Consider the following 26,433-nt stretch of genomic DNA (forward strand, 5'->3'; position numbering starts at 1 on the left):
CCTGAATGTAGTTTTTCTACTTCATGACACTAAAATTTTTTTCATAAAATAAAACATGCAACATGTTATTTTTGGTTTATGCATGAACTTCTTTGAAACCACCCTCACTCCAATCAACACTGAATAGTCAGCAAACGTCCAACTTATCTAAGAAAAGGAGGTTTGAGTACAGCTAATAAGGAGAGAGATGGATGGAAGTGGCCAGAAAAATGAATAAGTCATCCTCGTGGTCATGTCTTAACCATAAAAATATCAATATGCAAGCTTCCAGATTTCACATTTTAACAACCCTTACAGAGGGCATAATGGGTGCAGTATAACCAAAGCAGATGGGGCGTGTATAGGCTCTTGTACCTCTTTGCCAAGTTATGGTTTCTGGATCAATATCCAATCTTGCAAATCTGTTTATCTCTTCATCTGTCAGTGTGGTAGGGTCGGTCTTTTCAATGCCTAGTCTCTGAAAAGGCAGTAAAATTAAAACGTAAGACAAACCAAACAAAAGCATAATAAATTAAAAAAATTTTTGATTCCCTGTCTCCATATAGGGTCTCCTCTCGGAAATAGAAACCGTGTTAAATTCAGAAGGGAAACCTATGATCCTTTTTGCTAAGCCCTGATGTACTACCAGTTATATGTGTACAAAATATTATTAAAATGCTTGGCCCTGGCTGGTTTGGCTCAGTGGACAGAGCGTCAGCCCTCGGACTGCAGGGTCCCAGGTTTAAGTCCGGTCAAGGGCATGTTCCTCGACTACAGACAAGATCATGGTCAGGGGCCCTGCGGGAGCCAACCAATTAATGTCTCTCTCTCATCAATGTTTCTCTGCCCCTTCCCTCTTCCCCTCTCTCTAAAAATCAATGGAAAAATATCCTTAGGTGAGGATTAAAAAAGAATTAATTTGTCCCAATAACTGAGCACCAGAGGCATTTTCCTCAACCTAGGCCTAAATAAGCAGTGACCAAGAAGTGTTGTGGCTAACTCAACAACCCCAAACAAAGTGCAAAACTTTTCAATCAGACAATTGAGAAGCCCAGTTAAACACTGATGTGAGAGAGAAACATCAATTAGTTGCCTCGGTACATGCCCTGACCCAGCATTGAACCCACAACCTAAGTATGTACCCTGACTGGGAATCGAACCTGTAACCTTTGGTATACAGGATGACGCTCCAACCAACTGAACCACCTGGCCAGGGCAAATCCTAGAGCTTTTTAAAGGATCATTTAATATAAATGTGGGGACATAAAGCATTAATGCAAGTCAAAATGTTTCAGTGAACAAGTTTTAGCAGTTCAACTTCATAACAATATAAATAAACCTGTTAAATTTTTCTGGACAATGCCAGCATTTGGATTTTTAAAAAACAAGTAAATTTCTTACTGATGGCAACTACCAGTAAATGGTGTTTATAGCATTTTTTTTAATCAAATAGTAGATTCCATCCATTCACTGTACTTTTCTGAGTTGTCCTGTTTCTAGTATCTGTCCTATTCCTGTAAATTTGCTATTAAAACACAATTAGCCAGTGTGGCTCAGTTGGTTGAGCATCATCCCATGCACCGAAAGATTGCCGGCTTGATTCCTGGTCAGGGCACAAACCTAGATTTGGGACCCAGGTCAGGGTGCATATAGGAGGCAACCAATTGGTATTTCTCTGTCACATCTGATGTCTCTGTCTCTCTGATTCTTTCCTTCCTCTCTCTCAAAACAAAATCAATTAAAAAACAATTTAGTCCCGTACCTCCCTACAGCTAACAGAAAGTTCCACCAACAAAGGCAAGATTAAAAGTTGCTGGCTCTTTCCATGGTATTTTGCTGCCTCACAGAACACAACTCTTATATAACTGCCTTACCTGATGCATAGGATTGGGGGGTGGGGGGTGGGGGGTGGACGTAAAAACAAAATAAACTAAAGAACACTGTACTATGTAAAATACACTTTTCTCCAAGTCTAGGAAAAAACGCATGCATAGTGACAGAACTGTAAAGTAAGTAGAGTAAATGTAAACAATTAATGCTTCTGGATAAAGGGGAGCTCCATGTGTTCTTCTTACAGCATCAAAATATCAGGTTGTAAAAATTAAAAATAAAGTGAAAATATAACTACTGTTGATAACACCCGCAAGGAATGTAATGTTCATTCCTTTTTATTGTAAGACTAGAGGCCTGGTGCATGGGTGGGGGTCCCTCAGCCTGGCTGGCGATCAGGGCCAATCGGCCGACTGGGGGGAGGGACCATGAGAGGTTGGCTGTGGGAGCTCACGGACCACCAGGGGGCAGCTCCTGCATTGAGCGACTGCCCCTTGGTGGTCAGTGTAATCATAGCTACTGGCTGGTCGTAAATGTCGCTTAGGCTTTTATATATGTAGATGTGCCAGTTTGTTTATCCACTCATCCACTGAAGGACCTTTGGGTTGTTTTTCAATTTTGGAGATTTTTAAATAGAGCTGCTAAAAACATTCATGGTTTTGTATGAACACAGTTTGTATTTCTCTTGGTTAAATACCTAGGAGTGAGATTTCTGGCTATGTGGTTGGTATAGTGTATATTTAATGACTATATATTTTTTATAGAAACTCAAGATAGAGAAAGATCCATTCTTGCTTAAAGTCTCAGTACTGGGAAGAGCAGAGATTCAAACTTCAAAAGCCGCTACGCTGCCATGCTGGCCTCCTGACTCCTATCCATGATACAAAGGAGGTGTCAGCCTTTGTAGCTGAGGGCAGGTTGTCAGTGCTTTATTTATTTCAGGATAACCAATTATAACTTACAGGTAAATGGGAAATAACCTCTATTTCCAGTCTTTGTTATGTCGATTACGCTCTTAAGACTATGGTTATGGAGGTAACTTTACCCAAAATAGGCGACTCTAAGGAGATCTCTGCTTCTTATCATTTACTCATTGTCATACAATATCAAAAATGAAAACGGAAGAGCTTACCCGTAACCTTCGGATTTGGATATCAGAAAACTTTCTCACTCCATTTACTGATGGTACCAAACGATTAAAGAGAGCCTGAAAGAAAAGGAGGAAAAGGGCTTTTAAATGAACTCCATTGCTTTGCTACCTGTATCACTAGCATCCAAGAGACCAACATTAATTCAGGTTTTTGAACCCTTTTCAAAAGTGCCCATGGGACCTCCGTGCCTACCTTGTCCGTCTGAGTCTGTTCATGGAACATCCGGGCATCGATGGCCGCGGCAACGAGGTTGTTAGCTGCAGTGATGGCGTGGATGTCACCAGTGAGGTGCAGATTAAACTGGGAAAGAGCAGAAGCCGCATTAGTCTTCTAACTTTCCAACATCCATTCTATTCCAACCAAATCGATCCCCATGTCAAAGCCAATGGACAGCTGATGGCAGCACAGCTAGTGGACAAAGCCCCAATACAGGCAGATCTTGAATACATAAATTACTGTCTTCAGAAGAAACTGTGGTTTCCCCTAAGTGACATGTCCAGGAACCACAAACACCATCCCACCAGGATCAACAGCAACACTGAGTTACTGACCACACGTCATGTCCTTTAAACAGTGAGCAAGGAGTACAATGGAGCAACCCAACTCTATGCCTATACACTGTTCCTGTTTCTGCAGTTATTACTCTGAATTTACTCCATGTTGGTTCTTCTCAATCTCATGCTTCATTTGATCAATTGCTTAAAATTATTAATTCCCCGTGAAAGCCAGACTTTGACGTCCTTATCATGTCAAAAAAATGAAGCTGCCTCGCAACTTTGTAAATTAAGATGTTTTTCCTTAAGTGTCACTTCTGCTGAGAAATAAGTCATTTGTCCACTAAGACCTCTACAATAAAGCTTAATTTCTAGAAGGAAAAGCCATAATAAAGGGTCTGAATCAACCAAATCCCAGAACACGTTACCTCTTCCATAGGAATGACCTGAGAGTAGCCACCACCTGCAGCGCCACCTAGAGGACAGGTCAAGGGTGAGGCTCATGTTAGGCATGTTTCTCCACAGAGGAAATCAAATCGATTTCATACCTGCTACACATATTATTTATTTATTTTCTACATCCATTTGGACGGATTTGACCAGTGTCTTTAATTTTTTTCTACAAGCTGAAACACTCGATCTTTCTTGTGCTGAACAGCCTCTCAACTGAAGTCCGAGTCTAACAAAAACACGAACACATACATACCGACTTACAAGTATTATCTTTAGAAACAGGTTCCTTGTGATTCCTAACATCTTAGAAGTCCTAGCCTACAGTTACATAAAGGCAAACCTGTTCAGTTTTCCACTCTCATAAACACTGCTCTGGCATTTTAAAAAGGGGAATATTTAAAATACACACCAAACACAGAGACTGCAATTCTTCCTACGTAGGAGACACACATTAGGAAACAGGTTAACTGCTAGATTTTTGCTGGCGTATCTGGAATAATAACCAAAGGCCAGTCAAAAAAAAAAAAATACCTAGGTTTCAAGTTATCAGTGAGATAAATGTCAGCTTGAGATGGATTTTAAATTTTATTTCTTGGTGAGGCAGAGACCATGCAATGAAAATGGGGCAATTTGTGATATGAGGAAAAGGAGAATATTGGGTTCAATAAGTAGAACAAGGAAAAAGGCTCATTCAAATGTAAGGGAGTTAAGACAAGCTCAAAAGCAGAGCTAAGTCAGCACATTTATGAAACAGATCAAAACAATAGGCAAAGGAGCAAAGATGGCACGCCGAATTAACATTAGGAGAAATCATTAGAACAGGCAAAATATGTGATGCCCTATCACTGAGCCAATAGGATTGTACTTAATTATAATTAATAAAAATAATTTTAATTAAAAGAACATGTCTACAGCACTGCAGCTATCAAAAACTGAAGGTGAAGTACGATGACGGACATCGTGTTTTCATGCCATCAGATGAAACACTGCTGATGGTGTTGTTTTAGACCTTGAAATAGACATGGGGCCCACTCTGGTACTTAAGATTAGTGCCTTTGACCCAGTTGCCTCTGAAGTCCCAGTTGCTGCTACTGCAAAATGGAGATAATACTGTCTTACATTAGAAAATAAATACACATACACTGCTTAGCACAAATGCTGGTATAAAGCACATTCTCAACCATAGTAGGTTTTTCTTATTCCCACAGGGTGAGACATCTGTAGGGTTTGTCTATGTCTCTAGAGAGTCAGCATGGTGACTGATTACCTTTATTGTTACCATGACAATTGACTATTAGTCATACTAAAGCAGCTCTGCCTACATAGTACTCATCCTAGGAGTCCCTGTGCGGTGTCACAGAGTGACAGCTGGAGCAGGCGCTGGGGTGATCCGATGAAAGCCTCCACCAAAAGCACCACGCTAGGCGGGTGTGAGGAAGACATTCCTAACGTCTAAAAAGCTGAGGGCCCCGTGAGCATTCATGGGTCAAGAGGGCCAGAGAGGACTGAGGGAGAGGCAGGTGTCCTCTGGCCACTCGCGGTCTGCTCCCACGGATACCTTTAATTCCGAAGGTGGGGCCCTGAGAAGGCTGCCGTACACACGCGAAGACGTTCTCATGGAGGTGGGCGCCGAGGGCTTGCACCAGCCCAATTGTGGTGGTGCTTTTCCCTTCTCCCAGGGGCGTTGGAGTTATTCTTCACGATGAGAGCAAAAGAGGAAAGTTACATTTAGGGGAATTAAATTGATGTGAATCACTAAGACATCTAACAGATCCTAGAGTATGATCCTAACCTGAATAATAAGATGAAAGACCCGAAAAAGGTCTTAGGAGCCTTGGTTCCCCCTAATTTTAAATCAAAAAACACTGCTGTGCTTTAGCTGTTCTCACTGTAAGGAGAAATGATCTAACAGATCCTAGAGAATGATTCCTAACCTGAATAATAAGACGAAAGACCCGAAAAAGGTCGTAGGAGTCTTGGTTGTAACTTCCCCCTGATTTTAAATCAAAAACCACTCTGTGCTTTAGCTGTTCTCACTGTAAGGAGAAATACACTTGACCTTGTAGAAAGACACTACTCTGATTTAAATTTCTCAACCTAGTCTCAAAAACTAGCTTTTATATGTAACTCAGCCCAGCAATAAAAATGAATGCTCAATAGAGCTAATGCAATTCCATATGAAGACCAGGTTTTAAGATCCAATTCTTTCACTTACTAGATGAATAACTTGACAAATTTTCTCATCTCTGAAGGTCATAATCTACTCTGACCTCACAGTGTGGCTATAAGGACCAAATGAGATAAAAATACCCGTGAAAATGCTAAAACCAAAGTAAAGGAACCTCCACACATACATGCTAAGAGCAAATGCAACCCCTGGTGATAACAATCAGGATTGATACTAAGATCTGATTGGCAAATGAATAGAAGTCGCACCCAGTCACCACCACGTATTTGCCATCGGGCTGCTGCCGCAGGCGGTCCAGCACTGACAGCAGAACTTTGGCCTTGGTTTCACCGTACAATTCCACCTCCTCGGAGAACAGACCAATTTCTTGAGCCAGCTTACTGATGGACTTTGGCTTGCAGGATCGGGATATGTCAATGTCACTTAAAAGAAATACAGGAAAGGTGAATCCATCTTTATTCATGGAAGGTATTAATCCCAGCCTAGTCATAACCTACCCCAACCACTGATGGTACTTTCAGAAGGGGTATATATACGTGTAGCCATGGCTACAAATCAATAACCCACCAAGTTTTAAGCCTGTAAAACTTCATTTTTACCTTGGAACAGGTGTTTTGAGGTTAAGCTTGTTATGCTCAATCGGCCACTTTCCTGGCTTAAATTTCTCCAGAAAACGCTTTGCACTCTCTACTGTGCTCTAAAAAAAAACAAACACCCCCAAATAGAAATAGAACCTTAGATAGGTGGTTATTTCAACCTCCACCTCAACTCTTAATTCTGCATAACTCAAGTGCAATCAAAATGAACACCTTCATCGTCCATCTATTCACATGCTTCCATTCTGGGCTCCTTGCCTCTCCCCCTATCAGCTGGTGTGGCTTAAAAAGGGCAAGAGAGCCAAGTCCTACTTAGCAAAGTCAGTGTTTGCACTTTCTCTTCCTTAAGTTATTCCACAGTAAAGCAGAATTGTGCCTTCCCTACTTTCCTCTACTCATGTGACCGATTCTATTTCTCTGTTCTTCCATTCCCTTTTTTTTCTTCCACAGATTCATATCCTTCCTTAGCTTCTGAGCAGGTTTTATGACATTTCTACTTGGGGAGAAGAGCCGTAACTCGAATTCTACCAGTTTCCTAGAACTATTATAGAAACCTTGATTCAAACGCACCTGCATTAGCATTGCCACCGTCATGGGCCCGACGCCACCGGGAACCGGAGTGATGAAGCCCGCCCTCTCTTTGGCCGCACTGAACGCCACATCGCCCACAACTTTTCTCCCACTCTGCTTAGTATCATCTGGTCATGGGGGGGCGAGAGACATCAAAGCAACGTGTCAGAACGTAATCCTGGTGTTTATTTCTAAATTAAGTGACCAACTATGACCGCTTGTTCCAAAAACTAAGTAAAGTTTAGGGGGTGTAGTCCCATCTGGCTCAAGTGCCCACTTTACCTAAAAGCTCTGGGATGACAGGTGTTTGCCATTTCCTAGGGAAAAACTTATTTTACCTGCAAAAAATTCACACGCTGCATTAAGTGGTTTTTCGGAACCAAAAGAATCCTTTTGTAGTCTGTCAAGTGACAAATAGAATACCAACTGTTTTTTACTCTTAAAGCCAACTATCCAATTTATAATGAGCTCCTTTTAAAATGTTAATTTGCCAAGGCCTACAAAGGAAATTTTTTTTGGGTGCACAAACCTCCAACTATGCCACAGCTGCCAGATACCGTTTCTACAGCAACTGTCAGCATTTTGTAAGTTCCATGCATGAGATGGAGGAACAATTCAACATCCAATTCCAAAGATGAGCAGCTACTTAAATGTATGCAAGAGGCAAATAATATAATTACACTTCCCTTAAAAGGATACAAGAATAACTACCATTCTTACCAGCAAAGAATAGCTATTCAAGGGAACAAAGCCCAGTGATGCATCATTGCTCACGCACACAGAAAGCATCCCCACTTGGCTTCAGTGTACTTGGGGAGGGGCTGGCGGACAGGGCCAGGCCCTGCAGTGCTAAGGCTCCCAGGCAGGATCTGGCAGGATCGTAGCCCTTACACGACCTCTCTTTGATCGGAGCACCACAATGAGAGAGGATGCTTCAGAGTACAGCAGGTCCTCAAATAATGTCATTTCATTCAACATCAATGAGAAAAGAACTCGCCCCACGAGTGAGTGTGACACGCCCTGCAATGGGAGGGGTCCTGTCCAGGGCTGGTTCCCTCCTTGCACCCTGAGCTGTATGATCCTGAACTGGAAGAAGTGGGCTGGGAAAGAATGATCTTTCTTGTTTTTATTCATCTTTCTTAAATGTATGTATAGCTCGCATTTATCTCGATGTTTAATATTAGAAGTGTTTCAGTCTTTATTCAGAAGTTAGGTGATATTTTTGTGACGAAAAATACGCCATAGAAACTTAACTCTTATTTGTAACAATCAGTCTATGGTAAAACTGGTTTCGTTACACATTGCTTCGTGAAAAATGTGCATATTCTTGAAATTGAAAATGCATTCTGCAAATTTCTTACCTAACTGTAAGAGTTTCTCTTCCCGTCCTAGCCACATAAGAGATTTTCACTATGTACTATAAGGAGCTGATAAATAAAAACTCTTCAGACAGTTTCTAGATTACAAAGCAGCAGCTCTCATAACACTAATGTCATCTCAAAAGGTCAAGCAAATACTGTCAAGGTTGTGTCCTTTGTACAGGTTTCAATAGTCCAACGCTGAAGCTAGCTTCAAACCCCAACACCTCTTTCTATTAATTATTATTAACTATTATCAATGTGAGTCACTTTCTTCATGTTTCTCAATATGTAAGAGACATGTCATGTACTGCACAACCAAATGCTGTACTGGAAGAGCTCAGTGTTGCTAGTTAATCAAACAGGGTTGACTTGAGTGCCCTCTGATGTCTGTATAGTATTTCGTGGACAGTCTGAGGTGGTCGGTGGAAAAAGCGACCACTTCTCAATCTAAGTGAGTGAATGGATTTAGTAACCAACAAACATCTTGGTTAAATACCCCGGGGCCTAGAACGTCTCTTTCATTGGGAATTATAGGGGCAAAATTCAACTGAAGATCCAGCTGAGACTTTACTCCTTCACATTTAATTTGGGGGCCCCCAATAATAGAGTCCAGTATAGAAGCCACTGTGCTGGGTGAGTTGAGATTGGACTGGGCCAGGTGGGGAATCTGTTCCCTCTTTTTATAACCCCTTCAAATAAAACCTACTATTAATCTAGTCCAGTGGTGGGCAAACTCATTAGTCAACAGAGCCAAATATCAACAGTACAACGATTGAAATTTCTTTTGAGAGCCAAAATTTTTAAACTTAAACTATATAGGTAGGTACACTGTTATTAACTTAATTAGGGTACTGCTAAGGCTTAGGAAGAGCCACACTCAAGGGGCCAAAGAGCCGCAGTTTGCCGACCACGGATCTAGTCCTTCTCAAATTATCTTTAGTAAGCCAAGCAGGAAGAACATTTTGATGTGTTTCTCTAGCCAATTCTTTCTGCTCTGCACTTGAAACTTTTAAAATATTCCTTTTTTTTTGGTGGGGGGAGGGAAGCACACACCCTAATTCATTCTTATTTGGCAAGTGACATAATGTTATCCACACAAATGATTTAAATAATCAAAATATGAACCAAGAAGTGACCCAGCTGTGCTTTCAAAATGAAGACCCATTGTCTGCAACTCAGTTATTCTGCCATCTTGTGGGGACATTAAAATCCTGCCTTATTGATATTTATTCACCTGTATGATCAGTAAAGATAGTGCATTGATCTTATTCACATTTTATCATCTACATGAGGAATAAATGTGAGCAGAATGGTAAGTTTCATGTTTAAGTCACATTTCATAGTTATCTGCAAATTTCTTACCTAATTGCAAGACTTAAGATCCCCACCCAGGTGTTTCTTCATCTCCCTCAAATCTAGTCCCCCCCAAAAAATGCCCCGTGCAGAAATATGACACAGAAGATGCAAGGTTTTGAAGAGAATGAGCGTGAATGTCACGTCGCAAATGCTCAAAGTGAGGAGTTGTAGGTAAGTACTTTCTCGATCACCCATTAGATAATTATGCTACAAGAAAATTAGTGCTCATTTATGAGCTACTGTCTTAAAAGCATGGTAGGGAGAGTGGGAGGCAGGTTAAAAACAGTGAAGGCTTGACAGTGACTAATATTCCTGGCAGCTTAGTGTCTATATTTCAAAGCTGAGATGGCAAGGGAGAAAAATGATCATTCTTGCTGTAACTCTCTTCAATAATTCAATAGATACAATAGGGTGCAAGCGGCTAGAAGGCGTACGCTGGACAGGGCACCGCAGAGACCACTGCCCTGGAGAAGCTGACTGACTCGTGGAGGAGCCCACAGGGCACCAAGTATGAGACACATATGATAAAAGAAGCACAAGTTTTATGAGGAGGAAGGAAATGAGGGAGGGAGGGAGAAAGGGAGAGGGGATTGTCAAAAGAGGACACTATCCCTTGTTGAAGGGAAACCAGGCAAGGTTTGGGAGGAAGAAGGGGCATTTCAGACAGAGACGAGGTGGGGAGGAAGTTGGTTGAAAGTGAAGGTCACAGCTGAGCTTATGCAGTTTTGTGTAGCCCAAGGCCTGTGCAGAGAAACAGTCTCTCAATTAAAGATTGTTCCTTCTTGAATCTATGAGGTATGTACACAGGTACACACTATACTGTACTTTCAAATGTTATGTTTGAAAACTCCATGAAGAAAGAACAGCCTGCTCCACTGAAGACGCAGGTGTAGATGCCGCAAAGGACAAACAAGGCATGTGCGGACGGGCATGCGGTCGTTTACAACAACTTAAGGCAGGTTTTCACAAAGTGCATGTGAGAAGAGGCCGCAGAGGTGGCTGCCACTAGGACGGGGTTAAGGAGTCTGACGAGTCACATGGACGAGGAGGCTCATGGGCCCATGTCAAGGTGAATATGGCAAAAGCACACAGATGGGTCTGAATGGGCATCAGACTGGTAAGAAATTCACAGCAGTCCGTCCAGTTGGGAGGGTTACACTCAACGGTGACACTGAGGACAGAGAAGGGAGGAGAAAATCTAATATTTAAAAATAAATCCAATAAGGGGAATAATTGGGAGGGAGAAGAAAAGGTCCAGACCTGTGGGAAGGAAGAATGGTGACAACATAAACAGAAACAGGAGAGAGGCATGAATTAGGGAGAAGGATGCCAAGGACAGCTATGGACGTGGTGTAAGGCTTTACCCTCAGCCTAGAAAAAGGAGGTCAAACCCCTTCTTTTTCTTGTAAAACCTCCCTCTTGCCCCCTGTGCAGCCTTCTCCCTGGACAAAGTCATCTTGGGAGCTGCATAGCAGTGGCTAAAACCATGGGTTCTGCTGTCAAGCTGGCCTGCCTGCCTGCCAGGAGCGACGTCCCATCTACTGACTGCAAGCACCCGTGGGCAGGCCCATCACACTGAACCTCAGCGCTTCAGCCTAAAACAGGATCAGGGATTCTCATTGAGGCTTCACCTGATGACCTAGACATCTTCCTCAGCCCAGCCCTCCACCAGACCCACCTTCCTCTCCCAGCAACACTCACCTGGGACGTAGTTGATTCCACAGTCGATGACTATTGCCCCGGGTTTGATCCACTCCCCTTTCACCATTTCAGGCTGACCAACGGCAACCACCAGGATGTCACCTTTATTTACCTAAGGAGAGCGGATTCTGACTTCAGAAATTAAAAGCGAAACATAAAAAATCTAGATGTGGAAAGGACATTCCTTCCATCCCTGCAGGAGATTTTCACCGTCATCAGCTATTTTCTGCAGGCCACTGACTGACAGCTCTCCGGATGCTCTGCTCATTCCTATACATCAAAAGCCCCCCTTTCCAAAGGTATTTTACCAAATGGGGAACTTGATAAGAAGAGAAAGGAGCCACAGGCCTAGGATGATGTCCTGAATGAAAAATATCCAGACTGCTCCCTGTGAAATGTGGGAACTTCCACCTCCCGCAGAAGGCTGCTTGGCGACAATTGTAAGAGAAAGTGCCGGGCCCCTCTCCTGCTCTCTCCACATTTAAGAGACTGCACTGTCAACAGGATGTGTACATATGAGAATTCCCGGGCTCAGGAATCTGAAGCAGGGGGCAAGAACAAGCTGAGACGGGGATCATGGGACCTCTGTCCACACATTTCCCCCCGAAGCACCTTTATCTCTGAGGCCACCATTCTTATCAGTTTGGGATTTGGCTGCGAGGAGTCAATCCCAGTTCTTACTCTGCCAATCCCTATCTGCCACAGAGGAGACTGGTACAGAGAGAATATAGTCAGAACAAAATCTGCATAACCTCGGGCAAGTGCTCCATGTGAATTCATTTTTTCATCTTACAAAATGAGACAAGAATCATAGAACTGTTATAGAAGAATCATAGAACTGTTAGGATAAATGAGATAATGAGGTAAAGTACACAATAGTTTCTGGCACTTAAATGTTAGTTGTTCCCATTAAGTGAGAACCCACCACTACACACATGCACATGCACACAAATACACACACACACACACACATCATCATCATCATCTTCCACTCCACGCTGGACCCCCTACCTCCTTATCTAGATTGGCAGTCTTGGAGTGGCAGGTGGTCACTGTGGCGTGGTTCCACAGAAGCAAGTCATGCATGGGGGCACCGACTATTTTACTGCGCCCGATCACCACAGCATGCCTCCCGGCAATCTGCACCCCTGCAAGAAAAGCCAGTGTGCATCAGAGAACTGGGGGGAGCCGCCCTCCTTCGCATGTTACCTATGTGGGAAAATTCAGAGCACCAATAAGAAATCTTCCAACAACTCTAGGGTTTTAGCTACAAATTGGTCCTGTACATGTGTCTGTCTGTCTTTCTCTCTCTTTTTTTTTTTTTTTGCGATTGTCTGAAATTTCAATAACCTTGCTCCGGATGCAGCAGGGCAAGGCCTCAAACCGTTCCAAAATGTTCTAGCAAGCACTATAGGAATGCACAGGGTCACCCCAGACCCAAGCACGCTGGAGGCTTGCAGCACATGTGTCTTTCTTGCTGTGGGTTTTTTGAGAGCTGCTTAAGCCAAGATACATTCATTCAGTCACCGGAAAGTGGGAAGAAAACCTACACTAAAGAAAAAAAAGAAACCATGACATACAGCTAATAAACAGCCATATGGAAGAAGACATCAGATTCAACTCCATGGAAAAAATAGTGATGACAAATAGGAGGCATGCAATGGGGTGGAGGGAAATGAGGGAAATTAGATTAATACATATTGGTGATTCTTTCCACCTTGGGTAGGCGTATTTATGCAGTTCCTCACCTAACTTTCTTTTGGCTTAGGGTTATTTGCTGGAAAGTGAAAAAGGGGAATTTAACTGTGGTAGAAAGCTTTCTTTTTGCCTACTCAGCATCCGTCCTTCTGGCACTATACCCATATCCTTTTCTCAACTGACATACTCTACTTAATAGAAATGGTCTGGGCCAGCACCCAACAGTGGATATGTGACCGTATTTTATCCCCTGGCCAATGAGATCCAATCCCATGACTATTAGGCACAAGGATGGAACAAGGCTGGAGCTGCTCGGGGCTGCCAAATGGAGTCTGAGAACGAGCTAGGAAAAGAGCAGAAATAAAGTACCGAAGACTCCACCTGAGCCCCCCGACCAAACTGTGGCTGAAGTGCTTAAGGCAGTTGGTGCTTAAATTTAGGCCAACATTTTCCACTTCAAACTTCTGATCCACTTCCTCTACACAGGACACACTTCCTCGTAAAAAATAAGCCCTGCTAAAGGATTTGTGATGAAATCAAAACGCCAAGATGCTCCTTAGGTGATGAGGTAATATAGCCAATTGTTCAGAGATGGTTTCCAGACATCAGTCTAGGTGCCCACTGAGGAGGTGGGGACTTTTCACATTGTACCCCAACATACTATCTTAATTCTTACTACCATAGAGCCCCCCCGGGCCCCCTTTACACACACACACACACACACACACACGGTCTAGGTGCCCACTGGGGAGGTGGGGACTTTTCACATTGTACTCCTACATACTATTTAATTCTTACTACCATAGAGCCCCGCCGGCCCCCCCTTACATACACACACACACACACACACACAATTGCTTTGAACTTGGCTCTGCTGCCTCTTGGACAAATTACTCATCTTTCTGAGCCTGTTTTCTCAGCTTTTGAACAATGAGAGTACCCGTTTCATAGGCGTGTTGAGAATACTGAGGATTGAGGTAAAGCCCCCAGCAGATCGGTCCTCGTGCCAATCAAGTCCATTTACGCAGGGCCCACGATGAACCTCCTCTGTACCTGCACGTGTCAAGGCCAGGCTCTAAGAAACGGTGCTTTGCTTTTGGTTTTTACCTGTCCCTTTGATGAGTTCCAAGCATCCTTTAGGTGTACAAGGGATGAAACAGTCATTTAGGTCACCTCTAGCAAGTTTTCCAGCACTGATGTTAGTCAATCTAAAACAGTGAAAGCAATGAGGGGGAAATAAAGGTAATTTAGGTGTTTTTACTCTTTAGAAGCAAATATATTATTTATATTTGGAACCATGCAATGTGATGTAGAAAGTTAAGCCACACTCACCCATCTACATCCTTTTCAGGTGCAATAGCATTGACCACTGCTTCAGTGTTAATGGGATTCTCTGAATCTAAAGGTAGCTGCACGATGAACCCATGTATGGTGTGGTCTTCATTCAAAGACGTAATGTACTTTAATACCTAAAAACAATACCACATACAACCTGTATGTCACACGGAAATCAAAGGGTGGAGAAACACTTTCCAAGTCAAAAGGAAGGTTGTCCCATTGCCCCCTAAGAGTTTAATTGCAATCATCTCAAAATGTACCTCCTCTTGCCCTGGCTGGTTTGGCTCAGTGGATAGAGCGTCGGCCTGCGGACTGAAGGGTCCCGGGTTCGATTCCGGTCAGGGGCATGTACCTTGGTTGCGGGCACAACCCCAGTAGGGGGTGTGCAGGAGGCAGCTGATCGATGTTTCTCTCTCATCGATGTTTCTGAATCTCTATCGTTCTCCCTTCCTCTTTGTAAAAAATCAATAAAATGTATTTTAAAAAAAATGTACCTCCTCTCGAATCCTGAGAGAATTCTACTTTACCACAGAACATAGTCACCGGGGGTCTGGTAAGAAACCCATCAAAGAACTAAGAACTTCAACAATAATACCCAGTCACCGTGGTCTAAATCAAGATTTCTGTGATAACAGAAATGTTCTCTATTACACAGCTTACAATACAATAGTAGTTACTGAATACTTGAAATGTGGCTAATACAACTGAAGAACTGAATTTTTAAATTTTCTTTCATTTTAATTAAATGGCCACAGGGGGCTAGTGGCTACCCTATTGGACACTGCAGATACAGAACATTTTCATGGCTTCAGAAAGTTCTTCTTCCCTCCTGCCCCTTCAGTTAACCCACTATCTGGGTTAACTCAACCACAGTTCTGATTTTAATCACAGACTTATTTATCCTGTCTATGCTTTTTAAAAAATGCTTTTATTGATTTCAGAGAGGAAGGGAGAGGGAACCCAGGCAAGTGCCCTTACCAGGGAATTAAACCGTGACGTCCTGGTTCATAGGTCGATGCTCAACCACTGCGCCACATTGGCTGGGCTGTTTTGCTTATTCTGGAGCATCATATAAATGAAATGCACATTTGGTTTTTAAGATGCATATAACTGTAGGCAAGGGGTCATTTTTTAATCAACACTGCAGGTGATTTGGAAACAAATGCTGCTGCAATCACACTCTGAGTACCAAACATTCATACGCTAGCTTTGCACCATTTACTCCGTAGGTATTTTCAAAGATTTTCTGGAGGCAGAGTCTGTGGAGAAAGAATTACCTGGAGGTCTTCTGTATGCTGAATGTATCAATCCCTAAAGTTCTATTAAACCAAAACCAGAGAGGAAAGCCTTCAGCTGCCCTCTTCACATTCAGTTCCTAAAAGCTCACCTCAGCTTCTGTGGCCGTTCTTGGTAACTTAATGTGAGTGGCTTTGATCCCAATCTGCAAAAATGAACATTTGAAACAGGTGTGCAGCAAGAGAACTTGATACATACAGATATGACTAAAACAAACCATGCGGTGTTTTAATCTTTTCTCCCTATGTTCTGAAAAATCAGCCTCTCATTTTGACCCACTCATCATTTACTTAATTGTCATCACTGCACTTCAGCAATTTCATGTCCACTATTCCTGCTCGTTGGGAAGTAGGCAGATCACTGATTACAAAATATTCAAGGGTAAACCAGAGGCTGCAGCTCTAAGTCACCCATTTCTGACTTGCAACATAAATGAAAGTCTGCTGTGGGCGAGAAAAGGTTTTATGGGGAGGGGCACAAAGGGCAAGGGTCGCAGGCGGACCTGGGTGAGGTGGGGGTGACAACACTGCTGTTCTCGCCTTACCTCTTCTGCAGCCTTCAGCTTCACATTGATATAAAGATTGGAATCATCTCTGTTGCCAACCTAGAATAATAAATACATGCAAATCAGACGATCAGGAAAGTCAAGGTGTACAGAAAAGCTTCTTTGACTCTTGTTGCAGAGAACTCTAACAGGAGAATCAGGAGAAGGTCGGGGCAGGGTAGAGAGGTGGACACAGGTGGGATTAGGGATCTCTCCCCAAACAAGGCCAAAAGAAAAGAAAAAGCAGGGGACGTCTGTATCTGCCCTGAAAATTAGGCCAGGGTGCTGCAGGCCTGCCTAAAGCGTAGAATTTCTGCCAACATTGAGAGAGACAGGGCTGGGGGACTGCCATCAAGAAGAGAAACAATACAGCTGAGACAGGAACACCCAGAGGGCACGCTCTGCTTCCTCTCCCTCACTCCCAAGGGCACTGGAGAGCTCTCATGCCCGCACAAGAGAAGAACACCAGCTAGGGTGGACTATTCCTACCTTACACAGAGCAGACACCTGTGTGAGGCAAAGGGCAGTCTGCTGGCCCCAAGACAAAGAAGCAGCCAAATCCTTTGAACCACTGTGCTAGGTCTCACCATGTTCCTTCTACGAGTATTTACTTCATCACGATCATATTTATAGGTTTTCCCTGTAACTGTTTATCTGTAAAATTTTATTTTACAAATATTTTTCCATGTTTCAGTGGTTGACAATTGTCCTATTCAAGGTTGAAATAGACGCTCAGGGTGAAATGCTATAAATTTGGCTTCTGTCAAAATCGCAGAGGGAAAAATGGTAGGTCCATCAGTATTGACGCAAGACTCCTTTTAACAGGACAACTGCGGAGAAAGAAGCTGGCCTTAGTGACAGAGTATTTCCAGTCCCTGTCATGTTAATGCTATAGTGGGAAGCTCCCCCCACCCAAGGCCCACCGATCATTGTCTCACTCTTAGCTTCTGTTGTTCTTTACACAGATCTGTTTTGCCAATGCCAATTTGAATGTCATCTCTTGAAAGATAAGTTTGTTGAAGGAAATGTAACTTTTTTAATGGCTTATTTGAATCTAACCTGCTTCCTGTGGGCGTTTCCCTAGAATTTTAGTGCCTCACATATTTTTTTCTTTGGCCATTTTCTATACATTCTTTGCCCCTAGCATCCAACCTTCATTGACTGAGTTACTAGATTTAATGCACTGACTTTTAGATCAAAGCAGGAAAGAAGATGGTCCTAAATACAGAGTATTTTTTTTACATTTTCATTAATATTTATAACTACAGTTCATTATTTAGACTGAATTCTGAGTTTAAATGGTTTTATCGCCCACTGCCCGTCCTTTTAAAATTATAATTTCTCTCTACTGCAGTTTACTTTCACTCATCTCTCAGGTAGGTGACACGCAACTGTAAGTCTCTTTTCCATGAAAGGTATGTAGGCATTTTTCTGAGTCTCTCTGTATCTGAAAATATCGTTTTGCTATTTTTGCACTTGAAGGATCCACTTGGCTGAATTTGCTGTCACATCATTTTCCTTCAGAGACGTAGTAGTTTTTTTTGCTGTTGTTCCATTATAGGAACTGTTTTCTGTCTATATGCTTCAGAAAGAATTTTTCTAAACCTCCATTTTATTTTTTAAAATATACTTTTATTGATTTCAGAGAGGAAGGGAGAGAGAGAGAGAGAAATAGCAATGATGAGACTCATTGATCGGCTGCCTCCTGCACAGCCCCTACTGGGGGTCAAGCCTGCAACCCAGGCATATGGCCTTGACCAGAATCGAACCCATGACCCTTCAGTCCACAGGCTGACGCTCTACCCACTGAGCCAAGCCGGCTAGGGCAAAACTGCCACTCATTTTAAAAAGAAAGCTTAACAGTTACAGTTATGAGCATACGTACGTCAAAGTTTCGTTATAATCCTAATGCAGTGATGGCGAACCTTTTGAGCTCAATTTAAATGCCATTTAACAAAGAAAAATGAACCAAAAAAATGAGTTCGTGTGTCATAGGTTTGCCAACACTGTCCTAATGCAAAGCAAAAGACCTTAGGAGCCAATTCAAAGACTCACTCTCAGGACAGGAAAATGGTTATACAATCATCCTAGACTCGATGCAAAAAGGTTTATGAAGAACAGTAGATTCGTGACTGTCAATCAAGTGGGTGGGTGGAAGACTGGTTCCCCAGAACAAATCTTAAATCCATTAGAGTTTATCAAGAAAATCACTTAAGCATTTTATCAGAATGCTAATTTCTTTTCAGAAGGAGGTGAATTACATTATTGAAGAAAGTCCTTGCCCAGAACAAGTTAGAAACATTTTTTTTTTAAACAACAGGAGTCTGCAAACTGTTTCTGGAAGAAGCCAGATGGTATATATTTAGGCTTTTTCAGGCCATGTATTGTCACACATTTTGCTTCTTTTTTTTAACACTTTACAACCTGAACAGCATTTGGACTTGGGCCCCTGTTTTATAACATAAAATAACCTGGGTATTGGTCTACTCACTAATCTTTCTTTCTGCTTCAAGAGATATTCAGATCAGGTGAATTAATTAATTTTATTGTTTCATTAATTTTATTGTTATGGCTGTGTCCTTTGTGAGGACTGAATGATTTGCCATGAGCAAAGCACTCTGAATAGTCCTGGTAGGAAGCAAGTGTTAGTTCTTATATTATTAATGACTAGAGGCCCGATGCACGAAATCGTGCAAGGGGCTGGGCCCTCGCAGCCATGGATGTTTACCTCAGCCCTCACAGCCCCAGCTTTGTCCAGAAGGTTGTTTGGCTATCTGGTCTAATTAGCATATTACGCTTTTCTTACTATAAAGTATTTTATATGCTACGGGGATGGAATACAACCTCATTTGTATCTCTGAGAATGAAAAGTCAAGTCATAATTTCTTTTAAATATTCAGTTATTTGGGAAGTTAACAGTTTATTATGTTTTTTAAAAATTCCAACTTTTAGGTATATATACCCAAGCCAGATCATGAATATCCTTGACTGCAATGCTAAGAAATTAGGAAAACAAAGGGGAAAAGCAAATGGTTTTTGGAGATAGATCTGGGTTCACATTCCAGACTTGGTCCCTTGCAGGCCGTGGCTTCGGAAAAGCTTCCCAAGATCCCTGCGCATCAGCTACTGTGATGATAAGGAGGCAGTGCCCCACCTGCAGGGCTAGTACCAATATACACAAATCACTGAATGTCAGCAGACACTATGAAGCAGTACTGTTTTTCCTTCGGGAGGGATGCAGTGGGTGTGGATGGGTGGGTGGTGATCAGATTTGCATTTTGACAAGGGCAGCAAAGGACTGGAAGCATCCAGATCAGAAACTTAAAACCTGTAAGCGCCAGGCTGCAGTGGCCCCAGGGGGTGGAGCAGCACAAATCAAAGCAAGGAACAGATCCCAAGAGCTTAGGAGAGGCAGGCTCAATAGCACCATAATCCCCAGGGGGATGTGTGGAGTGAGGGAGATCCTAGAGGTGATCTCAGGTTTCTGGTTTGCAGGTGTGCGAAGATGGTGGTGCCAGGTCACCAGGATGGAAAAAAAATGAGAGGTTGAGGCAGCAGAGATGTGATTATGTGAAAATAAACAGAAAGCTCATTGAAAGTGGAGTTGGGAGGCTGGGAGAGAGAACTCACACATCACTCAAAGCACTCGACTGACCCCAGCAGGAAGAGATGACCGTGCACCTCTGACAGGAAGTGGTGTAACACCAATGGGAGGCTGCCACAGCTCAGCCAATGAAAAGTCACCAGACCCTGACCTTCCAGTTTCCTCCAGTGGATTCTTCCTTTACAGCAGCCCCTCACAAGTCCCCAAAAGATCTTCCGCTCTCCTTTGTTTCTCTGGACTTGCACGTGGTGCACTTTAGACTGCATGTCCTGAATTACAACTGTTTGTTGTTCCTGAATAAACCCATTTTGCTAGCGAAATATTAGCTATTTGTTTAAGGCCAACAATTACACCATAGTATGTGTAAGCCTTGCATCATGGAAAGATGCTAACTCTGGTGCTAAAGTGCAAGATTAAAATAGTCTACCACTGTTTTATTGGTGAGGACAGAGAAGACAAAGCTGTAGAAAACTGTTCACGTAAACAAAAACACTTGCAATCAATAAATTTAAAACATGAGTTTACAAATCAATCTTTAAAACAGGCCCTGACCGGTTTGGCTCAGTGGATACAGCATCGGCCTGTGGACTGAAGGGTCCCAGGTTTGATTCTGATCAAGGGCATGTATCTGGGTTGCGGGCACATCCCCAGTAGGGAGTGTGCAGGAGGCAGCTGATCCATCTCTCTCATTGATGTTTCTAACTCTCTATCCCTCTCCCTTCCTTTCTGTAAAAAATCAATAAAATATATTAAAAAAAACCCAAACAAACAGGAGGGAAAAAAAACAATATTGCTAAGGAAAGGGGTAAAGAAACAGATTTCTAGTTTATGACATTTACTCTTTCTACAACAAACAACTCACAAGCATGAGCCAAGAAATAACTGATCCCCCACATGTACTGAGTATATACCCACAACATAAACCTTTGATTCTTAGTAATTTGCAAAAAGAGAAATATCCACCACAGGAGAGAACACACCAGGCAGAACAGGCCTTCTGTGTTTTTCTTCTCAGCTAAGGCCTCTTAATAAATTTAACAAAAATGGGGGAAATATTTAAGTACTATTCACTCTGAAATTCTTGATGAACACTGGACAGAAACTTAGCAAGGGAGATGAGAGAGAATCACTGATCGGCTGCCTCCTGTACACCCCCACTGGGGATTGAGCCCGAAACCCAGGCATATGCCCTGACTGGGAATCTGACTGTGACCTCCTGGTTCATAGGTCGATACTCAACCACTGAGCCATGCTGGTTGGGCTTAACTGGTATTTTTTAGAGAGAGAAAGAGAGGGAGGGAAAGATAGCCAGACATCAATTCGTTGTTCCACTTATTTATGCATTCACTGGTTGAATCTTGTATGTGCCCTGACTGGGGATCAAACCCACAACCCTGGCGTATCAGAACGACACTCTAACCAACTGAGCTACCTGGAGGCAGGTTTTTCTGAAGGGAATTTCAAATGAAAGCTATCAGTTTCCTGTCACCCAAATCAACCCTTCACAACATTCTTTGTACATTTGTCTACATAACAAATATTTATTGAAGGCCTCCTACTGGATGAATCTGGAGCTCAGGGAAGAAAATGTGGACAGAGGTCTAAATTAGGATGTATTCTCCCATGTAACCATCAGACTGAGTGAGCTCACCTGGAGAAAGAACAAGATGAAAAAGTGGTTGAAAACTATGCCTTTAAGGTATTCAAATGTTCTAGGTGAGATGAGGTAGAAACAGGAGATTTGAATTCCTCAGAGAGATGAGAAACAAGCAAAAAAGATTAGAAGAAAGGGAAATAAGTGATGTCCCAGAAAGCCAGAGTCCAGAACTTTGAAGAGATCCAGGCTGTATAAGTTACTGGCCTACCGCTGATATTCAGAGCCAGGTGAAATTGCCTAGGGCAGCAATATTCAACCTGTGTGCTGCAAGAATTTTTAAAACATGCAATGCCTGACTATTTAGTCAGAGGCACTGACTTCTTTTCTCTTAGATTGTCAAAAACCAACAAAAACCAACAGCCAACACAACAATAGCTGTCTGGTTTGAATGAGTCAAAATTATACCTTTTTTCTTTTTTTGTCAGGTCAACCAAAAATACATTTTTTGGCGTGCCACAGAATTTTAATAATTAGTTTGTTTGCCATGAGGTGCAAAAAGGTTGGAAATCGCTGGCCTGGGGCAATGGTCCACACATTCCTGTGACAATCCCAAGACCTTTCAGACTTGTTGAGTATCAATCGATTTTCATAATGACACGACAATGTCACTTGCTTTTTTCACTGTATTGCCATTTATATTGAGGCTGCACAAGTAATGGTGAATGAGTAAGACGGCTGGTGACTTCACTGCCAACCATGCTCAGGAAAAACTGATGCCAGTGACACAGGTGCCCGGGTGAAGCAGTGAGAGCCATTCGTGTTATTAAACCTGGACCCTGAGAACCGACCTTAAAAATTTGTGCACTGGGTGGGGAGAGGAGGTCCCTCAGCCCGGCACGCATCGAGCACTTCCGCTGCATACCAAAGTACACTGGCTGGCGGCAGAAGCACTGGTGCTGTTTTGCCTTGCAAGCTGAGCCAGCTGCATTTTTAAATGGAACACCATCTTGACATGAAAGAAGAACTGACAAACAATATTATTCAGCTTTGAATATTTGACAATATTTTCTCAACAGTGGACAAAGTTAGCCTGCTACTTCAAGGATAATAACGAATTGTATTTGTTGGCCAATGATAAAATTTGAGTTTCCAAGCGAAAAACCGGAATTTTTTAATTCACTCCTGTGAGCTTGACTTCTCAATACTTGAAGTCTTTTCCGACGAGTTCATTGGTGATATTAATGATCATGATTTTTTTATACCAGATCAATGTGTTAACATTTGGAAGATCTGCATAATCCAGTGAACTATTATTTTCCAAATGAGGAATGAAGGACATAACAAAACTATGCATGGGGTACATTTTCTTTCAAACTCCAACACAGATTTCGATGCAACAAAGTATGAAAGTTCAAAGATAAGGTTTGTATTACACATTGTAACTAACCTTTAAAAACTCTGCTTATTGAATCCTGGTATATTCACAATTATCTGGAAAGACAATTTTAAAAAGCCTTCCCTTTCACATCTTTATAAGAAAAACCAGAGGCCTGGTGGACAAAATTCGTGCGGGGTGTGTGTGTGTGTGTATGTGTCTTTCAACCCATCCTGCACCCTATCACAATCCAGGGCCCCTTGGGGGATGTCTGACTCCGGTTTAGGCCCTATCCCATAGGGATCCCTGAAGGGATCAGGCCTAAACCGGCAGTCAGACATCCCTCTTGCAATCCAGGACTGCTGGCTCATACATTTCAATCACACTAGCATATAGCAAGAGACTCAGTGCAGATGCGATGGGCATCCCACTGTCTTCCATTAGGCCAGACTGTAAAGGGTTTTGCAAAAAATGTAAAATACTGCCCCTCTTCTCACTAAATTTTGTTTTCTACAAGTTTTCTCATTAAAATGTTACTTATGCTAACATATAATGATCTCCCTATTGGGCATTTTTACGTGTAAATATTTTTTAAGCCTCTCATTTCAAATTTCTAATACAGTAAATATCAATGGATAAATCAACATAAAAGAAAAGCTCCTTTAAAAAAAAGTTCCTAAAGGTCTTCAATTTTTCGAAGCATAAAGGGATCCTAAGACCAAATCTCAAGAGACACTGAACTAGGGGAAGGGTGCCCACAGAGAACAGCAGAGGGCCAGGGCACGCCAACATTTAGAAGTTGAGCTGAAGAGGAACCTGCAAGGAGAAATTGCAAAGGTCTAAGGCAGCGGTTCTCAACCTGTGGGTCGCAACCTCTTTGGTGGTCGAACGACCCTTTCACAGGGGTCGCCTGAGACCATCCCGCATATCAGATATTTACATTAAGATTCATAACAGTAGCAACATTACAGTTATGAAGTAGCAACGAAAATAATTTTATGGTTGAGTCATAACATGAAGAAATGTATTTAAAGGGCCATCATTCTGGTAGTTTAGCAACCACACTCTGAGGACCACTGATCCATCTGATCATGAATAACATGCAAATTCCCATAAATTTACAAGTTTTTAATGATATGTGAAACTTTTCTTATTGATTTTTTTTTTGTTAATCCTCAACTGAGGATATTTTTTCCATTGATTCTTAGAGAGCGTGGAAGAGAGGGAAAGCAACAGAGAGAAACATCAATGTGAGAGACACACCAGTTGGTTGCCTCCCACACAGGCCCAATCAGGGCCAGGAATTGAGCCTGAAGCCAATGTATGTGACCTTGACCGCAATCGAACCCAGGACCCTTCAGTCTGCTTGCTGATGCTCTAACCACTGAGCAACCGGCTAGGGCGACATGGATCATTTCTAACTTCTATTGATACTGACTGGGTCATGTAGTATGGGGACAGTTTAAAACATATTAGTTATGGCATTCAAGATAACACAGTGAACAAATGAAAACTTGGCCCAACACTTCTGGAAGGCTGCTAATCCTCATATTTCTTCATTGTTTCTAGTCACCAAGTGCTATATTAAAAAATTTTGCAGGAAGGAACTTTAGCTCACACCTGCTCAACTTACCATAGTACAATAATCACAGGGTATCCACATAAGGCTGAATGATAGTAAATCCCACTGAAATTCAATATGAATTTACAAATTATATTCTAGACCTGGCTGGGTAGCTCAGTTAGTTAGGGCATCATCCTAATACGCCAAGGTTGGGGGTTCGATCCTTGGTCAGGGCACATACAAGGGTCAACCAATGAATGCATAAATAAGTGGAACAACAAATCAATGTTCCTCTCTCTCTCTCAATAAAAATTTAAAAAATTATACTCTAATTCACAGAAGGATTTTCCTTACAAAAGTATTTAACACAGGTTGAAAGTATAACCTGATCTGAAACAATGATAAATTAGCTTATCAACACACAACTTCTCAACAATATAACAAATAGGACATCAAGTATATTAAATTACATCCATAAGTAAATAGTCAAAATAGTCCTTGCCCAGTTTGACACAGTCATGAACATAACAAGGTCTGTCTATGTTAGGGGTGGGCAACCCCGGAAATGCGTGCCAAACATGGCACGCCAGTAACTTTTGCTGACACGCGAAACCCTCTCTTATAACCTTCCATTTACAATTTTTTTCTTAATATCCAGGCCTGGGTTGATGGTGGCTTGGAATATGGTATCAATGTTAGGCTGGAAAGAAGTGGTTGGATTTTAGACATATTAATATGAAGCACAGAGAAAACACTGGAGCTACAGATGACTCTGAGGTTTTGGGGTTGAAATGAGCTGGAAAGACTGACAATTACAAACATTTTAAGGCACAGAACAGATTTCATACTGATACGGTGCATTTATTTATCTAATCACATAAGGGTTCCAGAATAAGTGAGCATTGAGGCCTGAAAAAGGACGTGTAGAGAAAATTAAAAATAATACTTTTCCCCAGCAGGTAGCAAGCTATGGGAACCCAGTTCTACAAGGTGGAATAGGTGGAAAATGTGTCAGCCCAGAATGTTAAGAACAAAGGACAAAATGTTCTGTATTTTCTATGCTATCATTTAAGTGGGTCTCAGTTTGCAATATTTTTTTCTAAAAAGATTATAGCTTCAGATTAGTTACACTGACTTCCTGAAACTTTTCCTCAGAAGCAGAATTGTTGCTCTTGCTGGTTTGGCTCAGTGGATAGAGCCAGGTTCGATTCCGGTCAAGAGCCCATGCTCGGGCTGCAGGCTTGATCCCCAGTGGGGGGTGTGCAGGAGGCAGCTGATCAGCGATTCCCTCTCATCATTGATGTTTCTATCTCCTTGTCCCTCTCCCTTCTTACCTGAAATCAGTAAAAATATATTTTTTTAAAAAAAATTTAGAGATGATAGGACTGAACTAAGTCCAGGCTGAGTGTTTTCCCTCCTAGAATTTGGAATACCAATATCACTACTAGGCCAGCATTCAGCTTAGTAAAGAGGAAGGATTTTTGGCTTCACTTTGCCTTGTAGTAGAAAGCAATCAAGTTAGAGGTATCCTGGTGTTCTGGAATATGGTTAAGGAAGTTTGATAGAAGAGCTTAAGATCCCCAGACAACCATCAGTCTCTGATCTGCACCTCACCCTTGGTTTGACTGTTCAGCGCTGAGGTTTTATCCAAAACTTACTGCTTTCCTAGACAATGCTCAAGTTGCTCATCTCACTTATATGAATGACTTATAATTCACCTTGGACTTGGTTGCTTCTT

The 26,433-nt window shown here is 42.2% G+C and overlaps 1 protein-coding gene across 1 annotated transcript in view; it reads right to left on the reverse strand.

The window, feature by feature from the left end:
* MTHFD1 (methylenetetrahydrofolate dehydrogenase (NADP+ dependent) 1, methenyltetrahydrofolate cyclohydrolase, formyltetrahydrofolate synthetase) overlaps positions 1 to 26,433 on the reverse strand; it is a 55,970-nt gene that overhangs the window by 19,900 nt on the left and 9,637 nt on the right. Inside the window, exons 4-17 of the mRNA XM_015561544.1 lie at positions 16,556 to 16,615; positions 16,103 to 16,156; positions 14,710 to 14,846; positions 14,485 to 14,585; positions 12,691 to 12,827; positions 11,680 to 11,791; positions 7,262 to 7,389; positions 6,695 to 6,792; positions 6,344 to 6,517; positions 5,466 to 5,602; positions 3,883 to 3,929; positions 3,153 to 3,260; positions 2,942 to 3,016; positions 355 to 457 (exon numbers count right to left, since the gene is read on the reverse strand). Coding sequence (XP_015417030.1) covers positions 355 to 457; positions 2,942 to 3,016; positions 3,153 to 3,260; positions 3,883 to 3,929; positions 5,466 to 5,602; positions 6,344 to 6,517; positions 6,695 to 6,792; positions 7,262 to 7,389; positions 11,680 to 11,791; positions 12,691 to 12,827; positions 14,485 to 14,585; positions 14,710 to 14,846; positions 16,103 to 16,156; positions 16,556 to 16,615 — 1,471 coding nt within the window. The remainder of the gene's footprint in view (positions 1 to 354; positions 458 to 2,941; positions 3,017 to 3,152; positions 3,261 to 3,882; positions 3,930 to 5,465; positions 5,603 to 6,343; positions 6,518 to 6,694; positions 6,793 to 7,261; positions 7,390 to 11,679; positions 11,792 to 12,690; positions 12,828 to 14,484; positions 14,586 to 14,709; positions 14,847 to 16,102; positions 16,157 to 16,555; positions 16,616 to 26,433) is intronic.

The sequence above is a fragment of the Myotis davidii genome, unplaced genomic scaffold (genome assembly GCF_000327345.1).
Source record: "Myotis davidii unplaced genomic scaffold, ASM32734v1 scaffold337, whole genome shotgun sequence".
NCBI lineage: Eukaryota > Metazoa > Chordata > Mammalia > Chiroptera > Vespertilionidae > Myotis > Myotis davidii.